General features: G+C 63.3%; 3 protein-coding genes across 8 annotated transcripts; all 3 read right to left on the bottom strand.

The window, feature by feature from the left end:
• Window positions 1-151: 151 nt before the first annotated feature.
• On the bottom strand, window positions 152-9,497 carry ATP8B2 (ATPase phospholipid transporting 8B2). 4 transcript variants are annotated; one of them, XM_061477853.1, is made up of 28 exons: window positions 9,374-9,497; window positions 9,070-9,121; window positions 8,503-8,616; window positions 8,221-8,319; window positions 8,022-8,083; window positions 7,820-7,892; window positions 7,442-7,512; window positions 7,219-7,298; window positions 6,854-7,012; window positions 6,693-6,781; window positions 6,425-6,621; window positions 6,055-6,147; window positions 5,517-5,725; window positions 5,287-5,330; window positions 5,046-5,211; window positions 4,774-4,962; window positions 4,476-4,591; window positions 4,161-4,325; window positions 3,971-4,082; window positions 3,748-3,853; window positions 3,486-3,630; window positions 3,219-3,402; window positions 2,813-3,036; window positions 2,472-2,555; window positions 2,017-2,262; window positions 1,705-1,843; window positions 1,486-1,616; window positions 152-1,395 (listed from the first exon to the last, which is right to left on the bottom strand). In XM_061477853.1, the coding sequence occupies exons 1-28, from the start codon at window positions 9,424-9,426 to the stop codon at window positions 1,108-1,110; spliced, it is 3,690 nt and encodes a 1,229-aa protein (XP_061333837.1). In that variant the 5' UTR covers window positions 9,427-9,497; the 3' UTR covers window positions 152-1,107. The 4 variants fall into 4 exon arrangements, with proteins under 4 accessions (XP_061333837.1, XP_061333838.1, XP_061333839.1 ...); XM_061477854.1 differs by having other exon boundaries at window positions 9,063-9,121; XM_061477855.1 differs by lacking the exon at window positions 6,055-6,147.
• A 325-nt stretch (window positions 9,498-9,822) lies between these two features.
• On the bottom strand, window positions 9,823-11,897 carry AQP10 (aquaporin 10). Its single transcript, XM_061477919.1, has 6 exons — window positions 11,513-11,897; window positions 10,834-10,960; window positions 10,611-10,748; window positions 10,412-10,530; window positions 10,117-10,334; window positions 9,823-10,045 (listed from the first exon to the last, which is right to left on the bottom strand). The coding sequence occupies exons 1-6, from the start codon at window positions 11,615-11,617 to the stop codon at window positions 9,823-9,825; spliced, it is 930 nt and encodes a 309-aa protein (XP_061333903.1). The 5' UTR covers window positions 11,618-11,897.
• Window positions 11,898-12,096: 199 nt separating this feature from the next.
• HAX1 (HCLS1 associated protein X-1) lies at window positions 12,097-13,742 on the bottom strand. 3 transcript variants are annotated; one of them, XM_061477846.1, is made up of 7 exons: window positions 13,575-13,742; window positions 13,147-13,465; window positions 13,015-13,060; window positions 12,818-12,933; window positions 12,548-12,698; window positions 12,329-12,473; window positions 12,097-12,218 (listed from the first exon to the last, which is right to left on the bottom strand). In XM_061477846.1, the coding sequence occupies exons 1-6, from the start codon at window positions 13,625-13,627 to the stop codon at window positions 12,355-12,357; spliced, it is 804 nt and encodes a 267-aa protein (XP_061333830.1). In that variant the 5' UTR covers window positions 13,628-13,742; the 3' UTR covers window positions 12,097-12,218; window positions 12,329-12,354. The 3 variants fall into 3 exon arrangements, with proteins under 3 accessions (XP_061333830.1, XP_061333831.1, XP_061333828.1); XM_061477847.1 differs by having other exon boundaries at window positions 12,097-12,473; window positions 12,567-12,698; XM_061477844.1 differs by having other exon boundaries at window positions 12,097-12,473.
• Between the last annotated feature and the right edge of the window lie 42 nt (window positions 13,743-13,784).

The raw sequence follows: 13,784 nt of genomic DNA on the forward strand, positions 1-13,784 counted from the left end.
TCCAGCACGTGCGCCCGGGAGGGGCGGGGCCAGCACCGGGGGAAGGGGGGGGAAAGCAGCCACCCCCCCCGCTCTGTTCTCCCGGTGCCCCGCACCTGCTGCCGCCTCCAGTACCCGTCCCCCCCCGAAGGACACAGGACACGGCTGCGCACAACTTTGTGGTTGTTTTTATATAGAAAACGCTGGGTTTTGGTTCATTTTTTCCTGCTGCGGTCCCGTGATTTTGACAATCCCGCACTATAGAAACGTGTAATAAATTAGACGCCCCGATCCTCGCGTCCCCCACCCCGACACAAAGAAACTCCCGAACTTCCCGAAAAATCGACTCCAGCCCAAGCCAGAGCCCGTTTTGAACCGGATTCCTCTTTGGTATCACAGAGACCCCCGACCGCCCCCCCCCCCAGCGATCCCCCGGTGGGGACCCCAGGAGCTGGCGCGGGGAGGAAGAGCAGGGAGGAAGCGGAGGCTGAAAGTTGTGCAAGAGCCCAGTGTTGGGTGTGGGAGTGAATCACGGCTGCTGCTCCCGCAGAGACAGGGAAGGACCCGGGGAACGCTTCCCCTTTCCCAGCCCATCCCCCGGCTCCGGAGCGCCCCAGGGCCACGGCCTCCCCGCTCTCTCCATCACCGTGTGCAACACAGGCCGAAGCAGTTGTAGGGCGTCTGTCCTTCCTTGTCTGTTTTGTGTGTTTTTTGTGGGTTTCTTTTGGTGGTTTTTTTTCTCTATTTTGATATAAAAAGAAGACACGGGGGAGGAGGGGGAGGGAAGAGGGAGGCTGCTGTCACAGCACCCCCAACTCTCCACGCCTGCCCACAGCAGCGTCTCTGGCATGATACATTCACGTGTGATTGGGGTACTTGCACTTTGTGGAGGTGAATACTGACAGAGAAGCAGCCCAGGGAGGGCTGCTGGGGGCAGTGTCCGTGCGTCCATCCCTCCCAGGGATGGGGTAAAAAGACTTTTTGGTTACGTCATGACAGTCCAAACTCCACCAACACCTCAGGGGCACACGTGGCCTCTGTCCTCCTGCTTGGGACCCCCCAGGCCACTGTGAGAGAAGGAGGATCCCTGACTGCATGGGAGGGGACATGCCCCCCCCTTCCCCAGCCTCACACCTTGAGAGTCTTGCTGGCGGCACTGCTGGGGCTGCCAGCGGTGCTGCTGTCGCTGCCCTTCTTCTTGCGCAGGGTCTCAATCCAGCCAGTGCTGGGCCGGGCCGTGAAGCTGGAGAGCGCCAGGGAGCTGAGCCGCATGTTCTTACCGGACATGATGAGCTCCCCGAAGCCCTCCTGGTGGGAGAAGGCGTAGCCAGAACGGCGGGAGCCCACACGCCCTGCACGCCGCATGCACCGGTGCTGGGTCTTCTGCTTCTTCCGCACGAGCTGAGTGTAGCGCACCTGAGGACAGCACCGGGAACACATCAGGGACCCCCAGGGAAGAAAGAGGACACCCCTCCATGCCCAGCCCCTATGGTCAGGTGCTCCCACCGTGTCTGAGAGTTCAGGCTTCAGGTCCAGCTTGAGGAAGCGAAAGGCCACAACAGGCATGATGCAGACCACAGTGGTGAGGGCGATGGTCAACCAGACTGTGGGCTGGGCCAGCGTGTTCTGTGCATTACCTGGGGGGGAGCATGAAGCTAGACAGAACTGGGCTGGGGTAGCATGCTGCTGAGGTGGGGTGCATCACTCAGCTCCCCTGGCACTCACCCACAAAGCGGAACTGGTTGGGGAACATCTGGAAGAGTCCATTGCTGTGCATGGCAAACAGGATGGCGAAGTAGGCGGCAAGGCTGCCCCAGATGAAGAAGTGGTTGATGGCTGTCCAGAAGCCCGTGTCCAGCCCAATCTGGTGGAGAGGGGAAGGAAGAAGCAGGGCTCAGGGAACAGCTGTGGTGCGCCAAGCATGGCCATGGGGCAGGATAGGACCCAAGCCTTCACCAGCTGTGTTCCTGGTGAGGGGCAGAGACTGAGCAGCCACATCCCTACCTGCCAGCTCCCTGTAAGCAGCCATGTCCCTACCTGCACACTGACAACAATCACAAGGGAGGTGGCGACAGTGACAGCAAAGGACTGGTAGTCAGCCAGCTGAGCTCCATCATCACGGGTGGCGTCCGCAAAGACACCATAGGGGATGAAGAACATGAGGACAGAGGTGTAGATGCCCTGGGCGATGCAGATGAAGAACTCCCGTTTGTTGAAGAGCAGGTTCAGCTGTCCAGGCTCATAGAGCTTGGGGTACTCCATGCTCCGCTGCTCTGGCACGTCCTGGGGACACAGGGCACACTGGGCACCTTCCTGCAGCCCTGGGCAGGCAGAACCTGCTCCCTGGGGCTGGGCGAGCCTTCACTGCTGACCGTGAAGAGACAAGGTCAGCCCAGCCCAGGCACCCGGGCAGCCCTTCCTCCTGCAGATGGGCCACATAGGGGCCAGCAACTTGTGCACTCAGGGAGCCCCTGCACTGCTCCCCACTGTACCTGGTCGAATACCCCCATGGCGAGCACAGGCAGCGACGTGTAGACGATGTTGTAGAGAGTGATGAAGTACTGGTCATACACAGTCTGCATGAAATGGAGCGCTCAGGGGGACACCAGACCTGCTCTGTACCCCGCTGTCCCTGTGCCCACCCCAAGTGGTGCAATGCCCTGGGCTCCTCACACCCACCACATGCTGCCACGCTCCGGAGGGATCCCAAGCTGTGCCTGCAGCTGCAGGATGAGGCCCCATGGGGAGCCTTGGGACTGGGGCATGCCTCAGAGCAGAGGGGTCCCGTGGGCAAACCCTCTCCAACTCCAAGCGTGAGAAGCCAACAACCCACCTGTGCCGAGAAGCCGCAGAAGAAGCCAAACCAGAAGTGGACCATGGTGAAGGCAAAGTTCTTGTAGAAGAAGTAGCAGAGGAACTTGCACATGCGTAGGTAGGACCAGCGTCCATGCACCAGCAGCAGGCGCTGCAGGAACTTGAACTGGGAGAAGGAGTAGTCGGAGGCCAGCACTGCCTGGATGCCCTCCTGCCCGCTGATGCCCACCCCGATGTGGGCGGCTGTGGAGGGAAGAGACACGTGGGGTGAAGAGGGCTCTGCCAGGAGCACAGGGACCAGGGGTGGCACCCTTCCCCTGGGACTATGTTCCTGCAGGGCACAAAGGGGCAAGGGCAGATGCTGCCACGGGATAGTGCAAGTGGGGATCTGTCCCTCCTGCTGCTGCCCAGACCCCGGGACTCACTCTTGATCATGCTGACATCGTTGGCGCCGTCCCCGATGGCCAGGGTCACAGCTTTCTTGTACTTCTTCACCAGCTCCACCACCTGGGCCTTCTGCAGGGGTGTGACACGGCAGCAGATGACGGCCTTGCAGGCACACGCTGTCTCCAGGAACTCCACCTCCATGTCAGCCTCCAGTGCATGGGCCTGCAAGGAGAGCAGGGGGATGCTGGGGAAACATCCCAGAGCTGAGCACTGTGCCCCATCCAGCCACACTCCCAGGTCCCTACCAGGCTGTGCCCATTGATGACTAGGGCATATTCACCCGCGATGGCTTCCAGCACAGAGGTGAGCTTGGAAGAGGAGAGTTTCTCCTGGTAGGAGAAGCCATTGCTTGTGGAGTGTGATGCATCCATCATCTTCTCCCGGGCTTTCCTGAGGAGGAGAAGGGTCAGGGGGCCTCGAGTGAGGGCACTTCTGTAACCCCCCGTTCCCTGCACGCAGCTGTGCCTCACACCAGCCTCACGCATGTCCTCTGCCCCCAACCCTCACCTGAGCTCCTCTCGCACCTCCAGCACAGTGTGGCCTGTGACCACGAACACCTCGGTCATGTCGTCCGTCAGCATCTTGCAGGAGTAGCCGATGTTCACGGCTGTTTCTGGGGATGGGAAACCAGGGGCTGAGCCAGGCCTAGCCCAAGGAGGAGCACATGTCCCACTGACCCCCAGGAAAGCAGCCTCATCTCCAGCCAGCCCCCCACCCCAGTACTACTCACCCTGTTTGTCCCCCGTCAGCACCCAGATCTTGATGTTAGCCAGCGTCAGGATGGCGATGGTTTCAGGGACCCCCTGCTGCAGTTTGTCCTCGATGGCTGTGGCTCCAAGCAGCTGGAGGACCCAAAGAGGCAGAAGATCAGGCTGCACCCCAGCCCCTTCCCACTCCCCAGTGCCCCCACCCCCACGTACCATCATATCGTGCTCCACCTCATCGTAGAGCTGAGCCAGGCGATCCTCCCGGGCCTCGTGGGCACTGCTGGCTTGGTGCAGCCGCTCAGACCACTCCTCGTAGTAGCTCTCCTCCAGGTCTTTGTAGGCCAGCACCAGCGTCCGCAGCCCCTCACCAGCATATTCCTGCAGTGGCCGGAGTCAGGTGAAGGGACAGACCTTGATGGTGTCCCCAGGCCCTGATGGCCTCCAGGGCAGGGCACACGCCAGGCTCCATGCCTGTGGGCAGCTCCTCTTCTCTCCACAGCCCTGCCAGCAGGACCCTGCCACACTCACATTGAGGTGGTCGGTGGTGACATTGGTCAGGTCCTGGTTGATGGGGTGGAGGCGCTCCAGCAGGATGGTGTCAGCACCTTTGCAGTACAGCCGGATCTTGCCCTCGGGGCTGCGCACTGTGGGGAGCAGGGAACAAGCTGCCTGGCTCAGGGGAGCAGGAGCAGGTCCCACTCCTACCTCCAGCCATGAGCCGATGATGCCTCTGCAGTCATGTCACCATTTGCATGGGGCTGGTCTCCAAGTCCACCGCAGCAAGCCCCCAGCCCTCCCAGCCCCTGTGCAGGGCTCAGGGTCTCACCGATGACAGACATGCGCTTGCGGATGTTGTTGAAGTCCAGGATGGCCAGCAGCTGGTACGTGATGGCTCGGCCCAGCTCGTGCACTGTGATTGTCTTGGGGGTACGGGACCGGAACACGAAGCCGAAGTTCCTGGCGGCTGTGACCAGCGCTCCCTCGTCTGGGGACTGAGCTTTGTAATAGAGCTCCCCTGGGGACAGCACAGGGGTGAGAGGCTGCGCCACAGCCCAAGCCACACAGGGAGCAGGGACAGGTCCTGTCCTCTGCACCCACCTTCGTTCTTCTCCTCGGACATGACGGTGTGGCAGAGCGAGAGCAGACGGAAGAACTCATGCACGTGGGGGTCTCCCAGCTTGATGGCTTCCAGCAGGCTGGGGTCCCAGAACTGGAACCGGGGGTCCGCCAGTGGGTTGAAGGAGAAGTCAACCGGCTCTGGCCGCTGGGAGGGACAGAGGTGAGGTTATGCTGCTGCGGGCAGCGGCATGGCCAGGCACCAGCCCTGTGGCACTCTCACCTCTCCCAGCTCTGCCTTGTGGCCCAGCACGTCCTGAACATCACCTGTGAACCAGGGCACAGGTTAACCAGGAAAGGGCCCCACCGCTGTGGCTCCACCAGCACCCATGCCCAGGGGTGCCCCCACGCTATGGCTGAGCCCTCTCGTCCCCCCCAGGGTCTGCAGGAGGGGACCTGGTGCACCCACCCCCTGCAGGCACGCCCAGCCCATCCCCCGTGCCCTGCGCTCACCGTAGCTGTGCCCATTCACAGAGCACTTGCTGAAGACCATGATGTTCTGGGTGAGGGTGCCAGTCTTGTCAGAGAAGATGTACTCCACCTGCCCCAGCTCCTCATTGAGGGTGGTGGTCCGGGCCTCGGCTGGTGTCCGGCGCTTGGCACAGTACATCTTCTTGTCCCAGTTGATGAAGTAGCTGTGCCCAAGGCGGATCACCTCCACACTGCAGGGGGGACAGCCATGCGTCACCGGGGCAGGGAAGCTCTGCTGAGCCAGTGACGGGCACACCCTCCCCACCCCAGGCCCCCAGCTGCCTGGGTCACCCCCGCACCCAGGGCCCCCATGCTGCTTGCTGGCTCCCGCACCCCTCCCCGGGGCTGGTCTGCACCCGCTCCTACCAACAGCCACTGCCAAGCCAGGGCTGGGGTCGCAGGGCCTGGCACCGAGGGGGGAGCCCGTAGGGTTCCCTGGGCATGTCCCCAAACCCCCTCCCCAGCCCCCAGGGCAGACAGCAATGAACTAGGGGCAGGGGTGGGGGCGACACGTTCTTACCTCGGGGCTAAGGGTGACAGAACCCATGCTGGGGAACGAAAAGAGAGAGAAATTAAAAGAGAGAGAGAAGGGGACAGTGCAGGAGCCTGGGAGCTGCAGGAAGGCAGAGCAAAATAACCAGCATGCAGCCAGGGCAGGGAGAGACGAGCAGCCAGACACAGCCAGGGGGGCCTGAGGGACCTGTGGGGTCTCAGGTCTTGGGGTATCTCCAAGGGCAGACATGGCCCATCACCAGGAGAGCAGCCCGTGCCCACCCCATGCACACAGCTCTGCCCGTGGGTCTCCATCCCCATCTCCCCTCCCCAGAAGGCACCCCTAATTCCTGGTGCCTGCCCCTCGCACATCCCCAGCCCCTCTGTCACTGCCCTACCTTACGTAGAGTGAGATGGGCACCACAGTGTTGAGGATGATGATGTAGGACCAGAAGGAGAGGAAGCCCGAGAAGAAGGCACTGTGCACCCCCTCGTCCCAGGGCAGGTAGATCTGGAAGCAGACGCCCACCTCATGCTCCCAGATGGCATTGCCAATGGCCAGAATCACCCCCATGCACACCAGGAACCCGAAGATCTGGGGACAGGACAGAACATCAGAGCCCAAAGGAGGCCACAGCCGGGGCTCCCTGGGATCTGCCTGCCTACCCAGAGCACCAGCGTGTTCATCAGCCGATCGATGCTCGTCCGCTTGAACTTGGTCCGGCCGCTGTTCTGCATGAGCTTGGTGTCAGGCCCTGGAGGAAGGAAGGGTGTCAGGGGCTTTCTCCCTTGTGTGCAGGACAGTGGTGGCTGCTGTCCCAACCTACCTGCAAAGACAACGAGGCCAAAGCACCACTCGGTGTTGCGCAGGACGCAGCCCCGCAGCAGCATGTTCTGGTTGCTCAGGGGGTACTTGCTTTCCTTCCAGTAGAGCGTCCCTCCAAACTTGTCCAGCTTGTTGTTGGGGGGTTCACAGATCACCTCACCTGGGCACAGGGGATGGCTTGGCTGTAACACGCCTTCTCTACGTGCTCAGCTCCATCCCAGTGCTCCCAGCACTGTCCCCAGCTCCCCAGAGATCTGATTCAAACCGTAGGACCACAACAGTGCAGGGATGGTCCTGGTCTCTCCAGGGTGGGCCCATGCCAAGATGATGGAGGAGAAAATCCAGGGGCTGGTCACAGGCACTCACCATCAAACCGAGCCAGCTTGCTGGTGTCACCCAGCTCTGAGGTGACAGGGATGGCCTGTCGCACCTTCATGTTGGTCTCTCTGCGAGCAAGGAGGCACCACATGTGGGGTTAGAGGCAGCAGATGCTCCCTAGGTTTGGGTCCCCAGCAGTTCCTGCCCTGCCCTGATCTCACTCCTACCTCTTGCCTTCCCCTGTCACTCGAGGTGAGCAGGGGTTACCTACCCGTCCAGCTCTGCAGTCTCTATGTAGCACAACCCATGGGGTTCACTGCTGGAGAGCAGGAGGAGGTCAGCCTGCCAGGAGAGACATGGGAAGGGTTGTGCTGACACCGGGTCCCCTACACCTTCCACAGGGAAGCCAGGGGCCAGCAGGGTCCAGAACCAGGTGTACTCAGCATGGTGCTGCTAGCACCCTGGACACCAGCTCCTGAAGGACCCACATCAGGCAATCTCCAGAGCTCCAATGCTACATCCTAAATGCAACTTCCCAGTGGGGAAGTCCCTGACACCTCCACCCCAGGTGATGGAGGAGCACCATGCCATGCCACTGTCCCTGTGTGTCACCAAGCCAGGACCACTCCTGTGTTGGGGCCACACTCACCGCCACGAACTGGTTGTTCTCCAGCTTGATGATGTCTCCAACACGGACGTTCATCCACTGCTCCTGTCGGAGGCTGCAGGGAGACAGCGCAGTGGAGTTAGGTGGGAGTTGGCAGCGCTCTGTTCCCCTGCCTGCAGCCCTGTGCCATGTCCTGGGGGGGGCCATGCCCCCTCCCTGGCTGTCCTGTCCCTGTGACACTCACACTCCACTGATGAGCACCTGAGACTGCCGGTTGTTCACCTGGTTGTCACTTTTATGGCGGAACTGGGTGCAGAGGGGAAGACAGCGCCGTCAGCTCTGCTGGGGATGGGGTCCTGCAGCCCTACCCCTGCACACCCGCACCAGGGTCACAGCCCCAAGTCCCCTGGCCCTAACAGAGGGGCACGTGGGGAACCACTCACATAGTCGTCCGTGGCATCTTTGACAGCTGTGATGGTTAAGACAAGAACCAAAGGCACGATGGTGGTGAACCAGGAGAGTGAAGAGATCTGTGGGATCAGCTGGGGACAGAGAGTGGGAGCTGGGGGGGACCAGGCCAGCCCCAGGCCCACACCATCCCTGCTCAAGGGTGTCAAACCCACACTTCCCAAGGGCAGGATGTGTCCTGGCCCCCCCCAGCTGCCCAGCCAGGGAAGGAGATGATGGAAGAGCCCCATCTGGCTCCCCAGGACCCCAGCACTCACCTGCAGGATGAGGAGGAAGAGGAAATAGGTGTTGGCCACTTCCTGGAACTGCTCGAAGAGGTTGACAGGCAGGAAGGTGATGATGTTGTACTTGGAGGTCTTGATGCAGTTGCTCTGGGGATGGACAGGACAAAAGGGAGGGTTCATGAGCTGCTGAGGCCCCTGTGGTCCCAGCATCACTCTGAGAGCTGCAGCTCACCATGGCCCTAACCTGGGATCTCAGCCCAGCAGCTCCTACCCCTCCTCTAACTTTTCCTCAAGAAGCAGATTTCTTCCCCTGGGTCACCCACCAGTACCCAGGGACCTGTCTGTACCCAGGGACCAACCAGTACCCAAGGAGCGGCTGGTACCGAGGGACCAGAGTGCAGTGATGAGCAGTGCAGTGCTGTGCCATGCAGTCTTGTGCAGTGCAGTGCAATGCAGTGCCGTGCAGTCCCGTGTGATGCTCATCAGCACAATTGTCTCAGGGATAAACATCTAATTTTAGCTGTAACCCCCCCCCGGCGCTGACCCGGTGCCAGCCCCCTCCGAGCCGCTCGCTTCCCCCCCAGAGCACTCACTGCGTACTGGAACTTCTCGTTGTAGTCCCGCGCGTTGGCTCGCACCCGCCGCTCCTCCTCTGCAACACAGCCCGGGCGCTGCCCTCAGCCCCCCGACCCCTCCCGTCCCCGCGGCCCGGCCCCGCCGCGCCCGCACCGCCCCGCGGGGCTCCCGGACCCGCGGCCACTTCTCGGGCACCTCCCGAGGCACGATCACGGCTGCGGCTCCATCCCGCGCTGCCGCAGCCCCTGCCCGGGCCCTCCCGCTCCGCCGCGGTACAGGGGCCCACCGGGGCCTCCCGCGGCCTTACCGGCCTCCCCCCCCCGCTCACCTGGGGCCCGGCGGGACGCGCACCGCTCCATGGCTCGCGGCCCCGCAGCCCATGGGGAGCGGGCGGGCGGCCGGGGCCGGGGGCCGGTACCGGGGCCGCTGCGGCCCCGCTCCCGCTGCCGCGCTGCTGCTGCCGGCTCAGCGCCCCATGGCCGCGGCGGCGCCGGTCGGCGGCGGAAGTGATGGGGGGGGGAGCGGGGTCCTGTGAGAGGGAGGTGGCACCTCACGGGCACCCCACGGACACCCCATGGCCGCTGCATGGACACCCCACGGGCACCCCACGGGCACCCCATAGACAACCCATGGCCGCTGCATGGACACCCCACGGGCACCCCATGGATACCCCATCGACACCCCACAGACACCCCGCGGCCTCAGGGCTCGTTTATTGGTGCAATGGGGGCCGTGGGGGCCGGTGCCGCCGGTTCGGGGCAGGGGGTGTCTCCAGCGTCACTTCTGGGGCAGCGTCCTCCCGGTGTCCTCCTCTGCGGGTGAGGTCTTGGGGTCCGTGGGGACGGCAGCGATGCTGAGGACCGGGGGGCTCTGCTCTGCTGCGGCAGCGCCCTCCGGGAGCGGGTGGTGAAACGCCACGAGGAGCTGGTACAGGGCTGAGCCCACAGCGGCTCCCAGCATCGGTGCCACCACCGGCACCCACCACCACCCATTGCCCCTGCTGGGGACGGGGCATAGTGGGCAAGGTGTCACCCCCATGCTCCCCACCTTCACCCCCTTACCTCGACCCACCTGAAGACCTCTGTGCCCCAACCTGCCACACAGGTGAAGAGTCGGGGCCCAAAATCCCGTGCAGGGTTCATGGGGCAGCTGCAGTTGGAGCCCAGGGAGGCCTCGAGGGAGAACACCAGCAGGGCCACTGCCACTGGCTCCAGGCCCTTAGGGACACCTTTGTTGCGGGTGTCCAGGATGGCCAGGATGCCCACAATCAGCAGTGCCGTGGCCACCACCTGCAGGGCCGGTGTGACAGCTCAGCACCGGGGGGACCAGTGCCGCCAGGCTGGGGGGAGCCAACCCTGGCACCCACCTGGTCCAAGAAGCCATTGGAGAGGGACAGGTAGTCAGCAGGGTAGGTGGCAAAGATGGAGGCAGTTTCCCGGGGGCCAGAGGCGGTGAGGGTCCCATTGCTGTAGTGATGGATGGCATCTGCAGAGCAAAGGCAGAGCCTGTGTGGGGAGCCTGGTCACCCTGACACAACCACTGGACACGGGCCCCCAGCCCTGTACCATAGTAGACAGCATAGACAGCACCAGCAGAGACGAATGCTCCCAAAGTCTGCACGGCCACAAAGATGGGCAACTTCCACCAGGGAAACTGCTCCAGGAGGCACATGGCGAGGGAGAACGCTGGGTTCAGGTGGGCCCCTGCAATGGAGCGGGGAGAGGCGTGGGAGCAGGGGGTCCTTGGAGCCAGGGGACAGCGGGAGCAGGGCCCCCTCCCCAGCCTCACCAGACACTCCCCCAGCTATATAGATGGACACCATGACGGCCAGGGCGCTTGCCAGGTAGGCAGTGAGGATGTTCCCCTTGGACTCAGAGCTGGTGACCATCTGCGCTGAGCCGCTCAGGGTGATGAGCTGCAGGAGAGGGACATGGCTCCAGCACAGCCCCTTGTCAAGCCCCCAGCCTGCTCCCCAGGGACAGGATCAGCGCTGAACCCAGGCAGCAGGGCATCAGCCAGGTGAGGGCTGCTCCAGTGCTGCTGCCTGCACCATCTCCATGCCACATCCCCTGGCTCCAGGTTCGGGCACCACATGGAGACAGGCAGGGAGGTGGTGACTGCTCCTGACTGTGGTTCTAATTGCAAAGTATGCTGTGTGCTTTCCTGGGCAGGCAGCAGGGAAGAGGTGCTGCCCTTCAGGACGCAGCCCCACGTGCAGCTCCAGAGCCCCAACCTTTGTCTGAGGCAGGGCAAGAGGTGTCAAGGTATGTGCTACCCAGCACTGCTCCCTCAGGAGCCATATGGCAGCTCCCGTGCCCACGGTGTGCCCGAGCCACTGTGGTGCAGCATTTCCCAGGTCCAAGCAGGAGGTCAGGTAATTCCTCCATGAGCACAGTGGAGCCCCAACCCCCCCCCCTGCCCTGGGATCCCCCAGTGTCTGCCCCAAACCCCCCTGTTTCCCACTCACGATGAGCACGAGGACGGCCAACATCTCAGCCAGGCACTCCCGCACCAGCTGGTTCTGGATGTGGAGCAGAGCCCGGGCACTCTTCAAGAAGGAAGTGGTGCCCATGGGGCTGGCTAGGAGCAGGCAGCAGCAACGGTGATGCCGGGCTCTGTCCCAGCCAGGTTTTATGAGCCCTGGTGCTGGGTGATAATGTGCAGACTTTACACCAATTGGAGCCACAGCACAGGGAGACGCCTCGCAGGGACCAGAGTCCTGCGTGGGGCTGGGGACAGCAGTGTGGCCCCGGTAGGAGCAGAGCCCCCGCAGGTCCCCAGGCTCTGCTGAGCCAGCACAGGTGGGTGTGCTCCAGGGAGCTCTGCTTTTCCCTGCCGGATCCCTGCTCACAGGCAGCACTAATGAAGAGGAATGAAGAAGCCTTGGAACGGGTCCTGGGCTGGTTCCTTGAGAGGAGCACAGGAGACCAGACATGGTGGGCAGGGATCGGCACAGAGCAGCCCATCACTGCCTGCACCCAGGAGCCACTTGGTGGGTTCCTGGCTCTGCATCGGGCAGGTTCTGGCCTGAAGGAGCCTGGCAGGTCACCATTACCATAAATAGACTTTATTTCTCTGTACACATATGCACACACACACTCAGCCCCCCAAGGGGTCCTTCTGCAGAAGACAGGCAGCCCCCAGAGACCACCTCCCAGGAGGATCTGATCCATCTGTAACAGGAACAGGCAGTGAGAAGAGGCTGCTGCCAGTGTCCACCCATCCATTCATCCATCCCCATAGCCCTGGTGAGCCCCACAGTCCCCCCACCCATCACACCTACGGGGTGCTCAGCCAGGCTGGGCACAGCTACCAGCTTGAGAACCAGCGTCGGAAGAAGCTGCCCAGCGCAGAGGATGGGTCACTCAGGTTGGGAGGGTGGAGATTGTCCTCTGGCGGCCATGTGCCTGCAAACTGCGCCAGCTCCCCTGGGAGAGCAAGGAGAGCTGGCTCATGGGGGGCCCTGCCTTGCTCCCCTCACTCTACTCAGTGCCCCACTCACGGTCATCCGTATTGACCACCTCCTCTCTGTAGTCTTTGCTCTGGCCGTCCTCCTTGGTGGTGGTGATGAAAGCTTGGTCCCCCCTCCGGCGTGTCACAGTTGTCTCCCGGCGGCCCTGGCTGTCCTGCACGGTGCGGCACTCCTCCACCGCCTGTGCAGAGCACCACCAAGCCCTGAGCCCCACCACCAGCCCTAGCTCCGCTCCTTGTGCTGGGGACAGTGTCCCCCGCTCACCTGCTGCCCCTTGCTGCACCCTCAGAGGACACTCACCCCATCAGGCAGAGTCACTTTGGTGACAGAGACGCTCTGGAAGTAAGAGTGAGCCTTGGGCTCGCTGGGTCTCAGGATGGTGCCCAGCCCTGCGGAGGAGACCTGCGAGTCCAGGTCTGGGGAGGGGGCAGACGTGAGATGGTGACAGCAGCATGGGGCAGGGTGAACCGAGTGGGCAGGGACCCTGCGGCACCCACCCTGATCTGCCTTGAGGCTGGGAGAAGACGGGGAAGCATCGTCCAGCTGCAAGGCAAAGCACGCACTGGTGACACAGAGGACACCCCAGCGGCCACCAGAGCCGGCCCCTCGCGGGGCAGAGCCTCACTCACCCCCAGGAAGGGGCTCCATGGCTGGGCCAGGCTCTCCGGGTGCTTCAGCATTGAGTCCCGCAGCCGCCGCCCCTCGCCGGAGCTGGGCATTGCAGGCTCGGGGGGGGGCAGCCGCTCCTCCTGCTCGCCGGAGGGCAGCGGGAGCCCGGCCCAGGCGCCGCCGAACAGCCCCAGGAGCTCGCCCACGTCCCGGAACAGCTCCTCGAAGGCACCGCGGGGCCCGAAGCCGAAGTGCGGGGGGGGCTGCGCCAGGGAAGGGCCGTCCTCATCATCCTCGTCCTCGTCCCACGTCGCGCCGCCAAAGAGCGGGTCCCGGGGCCTGCGGGACCACGGCGCTGAGACACCGGAGCAACCGGGGCCAGGGGGGTTAATGGGGACCGGGTTTAACCGGGAAGGGCGGAGGGTGGCAACGGGGGGGTAACCGGTACCTCCGCGGCCCCGGGAACCCGAAGAAGCCCCGAAACGCATCGTAGAAGCTCATCGCCGCCGTCCCCTGCCCCCGCGTCGCACTGCCGTAAAGTGCCGCCGGTTGTCGCGAAGCGCCGGCGGAGCCGCCGGGTCCTAAGCCCCGCCGCGGAGGCCTAGGCGCCGGCGTTTGGCTCTACCCTCCCCTCCCGTCGCTCCCAGGCTCCCGCTGG

Source organism: Pezoporus flaviventris, unplaced genomic scaffold (assembly GCF_033815535.1).
Source record: "Pezoporus flaviventris isolate CSIRO_AGI_PZ_B2104156 unplaced genomic scaffold, CSIRO_AGI_Pfla_v1 ptg000112l, whole genome shotgun sequence".
Classification (NCBI taxonomy): domain Eukaryota; kingdom Metazoa; phylum Chordata; class Aves; order Psittaciformes; family Psittacidae; genus Pezoporus; species Pezoporus flaviventris.

What these genes read in the sequence shown, in the direction of transcription:
- ATP8B2 (XM_061477853.1), bottom strand. Translation starts at nt 9,426, where the DNA reads ATGGGCTGCGGGGCCGCGAGCCATGGAGCGGTGCGCGTCCCGCCGGGC. An exon ending in CAAGCGCATGTCTGTCATCG is followed by an intron (nt 4,592 to 4,773) that starts GTGAGACCCTGA and finishes TGCTCCCCACAG; the next exon opens with TGCGCAGCCCCGAGGGCAAG. An exon ending in TCACCACCGACCACCTCAAT is followed by an intron (nt 4,326 to 4,475) that starts GTGAGTGTGGCA and finishes CGGCCACTGCAG; the next exon opens with GAATATGCTGGTGAGGGGCT.
- AQP10 (XM_061477919.1), bottom strand. Translation starts at nt 11,617, where the DNA reads ATGGGCACCACTTCCTTCTTGAAGAGTGCCCGGGCTCTGCTCCACATC. An exon ending in CCAATGGCTTCTTGGACCAG is followed by an intron (nt 10,335 to 10,411) that starts GTGGGTGCCAGG and finishes CCGGCCCTGCAG; the next exon opens with GTGGTGGCCACGGCACTGCT. An exon ending in TGGGGCACAGAGGTCTTCAG is followed by an intron (nt 10,046 to 10,116) that starts GTGGGTCGAGGT and finishes CCCCGTCCCCAG; the next exon opens with CAGGGGCAATGGGTGGTGGT.
- HAX1 (XM_061477846.1), bottom strand. Translation starts at nt 13,627, where the DNA reads ATGAGCTTCTACGATGCGTTTCGGGGCTTCTTCGGGTTCCCGGGGCCG. An exon ending in CAGCCTCAAGGCAGATCAGG is followed by an intron (nt 12,934 to 13,014) that starts GTGGGTGCCGCA and finishes CCCCCTCCCCAG; the next exon opens with ACCTGGACTCGCAGGTCTCC. An exon ending in GGTGGTCAATACGGATGACC is followed by an intron (nt 12,474 to 12,547) that starts GTGAGTGGGGCA and finishes TTGCTCTCCCAG; the next exon opens with GGGAGCTGGCGCAGTTTGCA.